At 49.5% G+C, this 2,182-nt stretch overlaps 1 protein-coding gene across 1 annotated transcript in view; it reads right to left on the bottom strand.

The window, feature by feature from the left end:
* LOC110336293 (60S acidic ribosomal protein P0-like) overlaps positions 1–877 on the bottom strand; it is a 16,573-nt gene extending 15,696 nt beyond the window's left edge. The window contains 2 exon segments of the mRNA XM_021218721.1: positions 4–531; positions 533–877. Coding sequence (XP_021074380.1) covers positions 4–531; positions 533–829 — 825 coding nt within the window. The 5' untranslated portion in view covers positions 830–877.
* Positions 878–2,182: the final 1,305 nt, after the last annotated feature.

Below are 2,182 nucleotides of genomic sequence, written 5' to 3'. Positions count from 1 at the left end.
CGCAAATGCAGATGGATCAGCCAGGAAGGCCTTGACCTTTTCAGCAAGTGGGAAGGTGTACTCAGTCTCCACAGACAAAGCCAGGACACGCTTGTACCCATTGATGATGGAGTGCGGCACGGAGGCAACAGTCGGGTAACCGATCTGCAGGCACACGCTGGCCACGTTGCAGACTCACTCCAGGAAGCGAGAGTGCAGGGCCTGCTCTGTGATGTCCAGCACTTCTGGGTTATAAATGCTGCCATTGTCAAACACCTGCTGGATGATCAGCCCGAAGGAGAAGGGGGAGATGTTCAGCATGTTCAGCAGTGTGACCTCGCTGGCTCCCACCTTGTCTCCAGTCTTTATCAGCTGCACATCACTCAGAATTTCAATGGTGCCTCCGGAGATTTTGGTGGTGATGCCCAAAGCCTGGAAGAAGGCGGTCTTCTCGGGCCCCAGACCAGTGTTCAGAGCTGGCACAGTGACCTCACACGGGGCGATAGCACCAGCGCGAGCAGCAGCTGGCACCTTATTGGCCAGCAGCATATCCCCGAATCTCAGTGAGGTCCTCCTTGGTGAACACGAAGTCCACGTTCCCCCGGATGTGAGGCAGCAGTTTCTCTAGAGCTGGGTTGTTCTCCAGGTGGCCCCTGATGGCCTTGTGCATCATGGTGTTCTTGCCCATCAGCACCACGGTCTTCCCTCTGAGGGACACGTGGATCTGCTGCATCTGCTTGGAGCCCACGTTGTCTGCTCCCACAATGAAACATTCTGGGTAGTCATCCAAAAGTTGGATGATCTTGAGGAAGTAGTTGGACTTCCAGGTCGCCCTGTCTTCCCTGGGCATCACGGCGGTGCGTCAGGGATTGCCACACGGGGTTTAAATACGATGTCACTCCAACGAGGACACCTGGCGAGAGACCTTCTCTGCTGTTCTTTTCTCTGCTTTTCTATATTACTTGTCTGCTAAGTTGGCCTACAAAGGGCAGGTGGCTGAGCCTAGGTGGGCTGCCACGGTTCAGATTCTGACTCTAGCAACTCTAGTAACAAAGCTGATGAATACACAAAGCTACGAACATTTTGGTCAGTGTATGGGGGCCATAATGTGATTGACCATTTAATCAGGCAGTGGTAGTAGAATTTCCACTGTTGGGTTCCAGGAGTTACCCCCCAAACCACACAAGCACTAATCTTAGTCAGGCAGGGATAGTTTATTGTACACACCCTAAGACTGATTGATCAGGGCTGTAGCTGAGCGTTTGGGGCTGAGGCTATGACAAATATTTCTCAGGGGTGGCTCACAAAGGAAAAAAAAAAACCCAAAAAACGAAAAACCACAAGGAGCTCATGAACAGGAGCAGGAAGTGCTATCCAGTGGTCAGCTAGACAGAATAGTTCTAACTGACCTTTATTGTAACTGGTCCTAAATGGAGCTTACCGTTGTAGTCTTTCTTAAGATTAACAAACCTCAGAACATACAGAACATAACAGGGTATGGGGTCAGCACGACCCTGCTCTGAAAGTTATTTTTCTGTGTCAATCATTGGCAGGCATATTACAGCAACAGTATGAAATAGCTGGCAGGCATAGAAAAAATGGCCACATCTATGCTAGGGGGTAAGCCTCAATAGCCATCAGCTCTGAATTGCTGCAGAACGTTGCCATCAACCCCAGTGTTCCTTTGTTCCCTCTGCCTCCCAGCCTCTGGTCCCTGGCCACACTAATGCACCTTTGTACACTGTGATTTACATTTTCTAGGATTCCATAGAAATGGAATATGTCCTAGTTACCTTTTCATTGCTCTGAAGAGACACCATGACCGTGACAACTTATAGAAGAAAAAGTTTATCTGGAGCATGCTTATAGTTCATGCAGATATGGTGATGAAACAGGGCTTAGGTCTTGTTTTGGGGGTTGGTCTTGTGTGCTGTGTATTCAGATGCTGAGTTCTGTGCCCCAAGTTCGGGTTGAAGTCTGGACATGGACATTGACCAGTGTGCTGTAAAGAATGCTCCCCAATAATCTGCGATTGGGTGACATACCTACTCCAACAAGGCCACACCTACTCCAACAGAGCCATACCTTCTAATAGGGCCACTCCCTGGGCCAAGCATATACAAACAATCGCAGAAGGCATTGATTGCCTGGTGAGCTGACTTGGACAGCACAAAAGCTCCTGGAGATAATAAGCATGGTAGCA

Source organism: Mus pahari, chromosome 19, assembly GCF_900095145.1.
Source record: "Mus pahari chromosome 19, PAHARI_EIJ_v1.1, whole genome shotgun sequence".
Lineage (NCBI taxonomy): Eukaryota > Metazoa > Chordata > Mammalia > Rodentia > Muridae > Mus > Mus pahari.
Note: the sequence above shows the minus strand (reverse complement) of the source record. Positions and strands in the feature narration are given on the sequence as shown.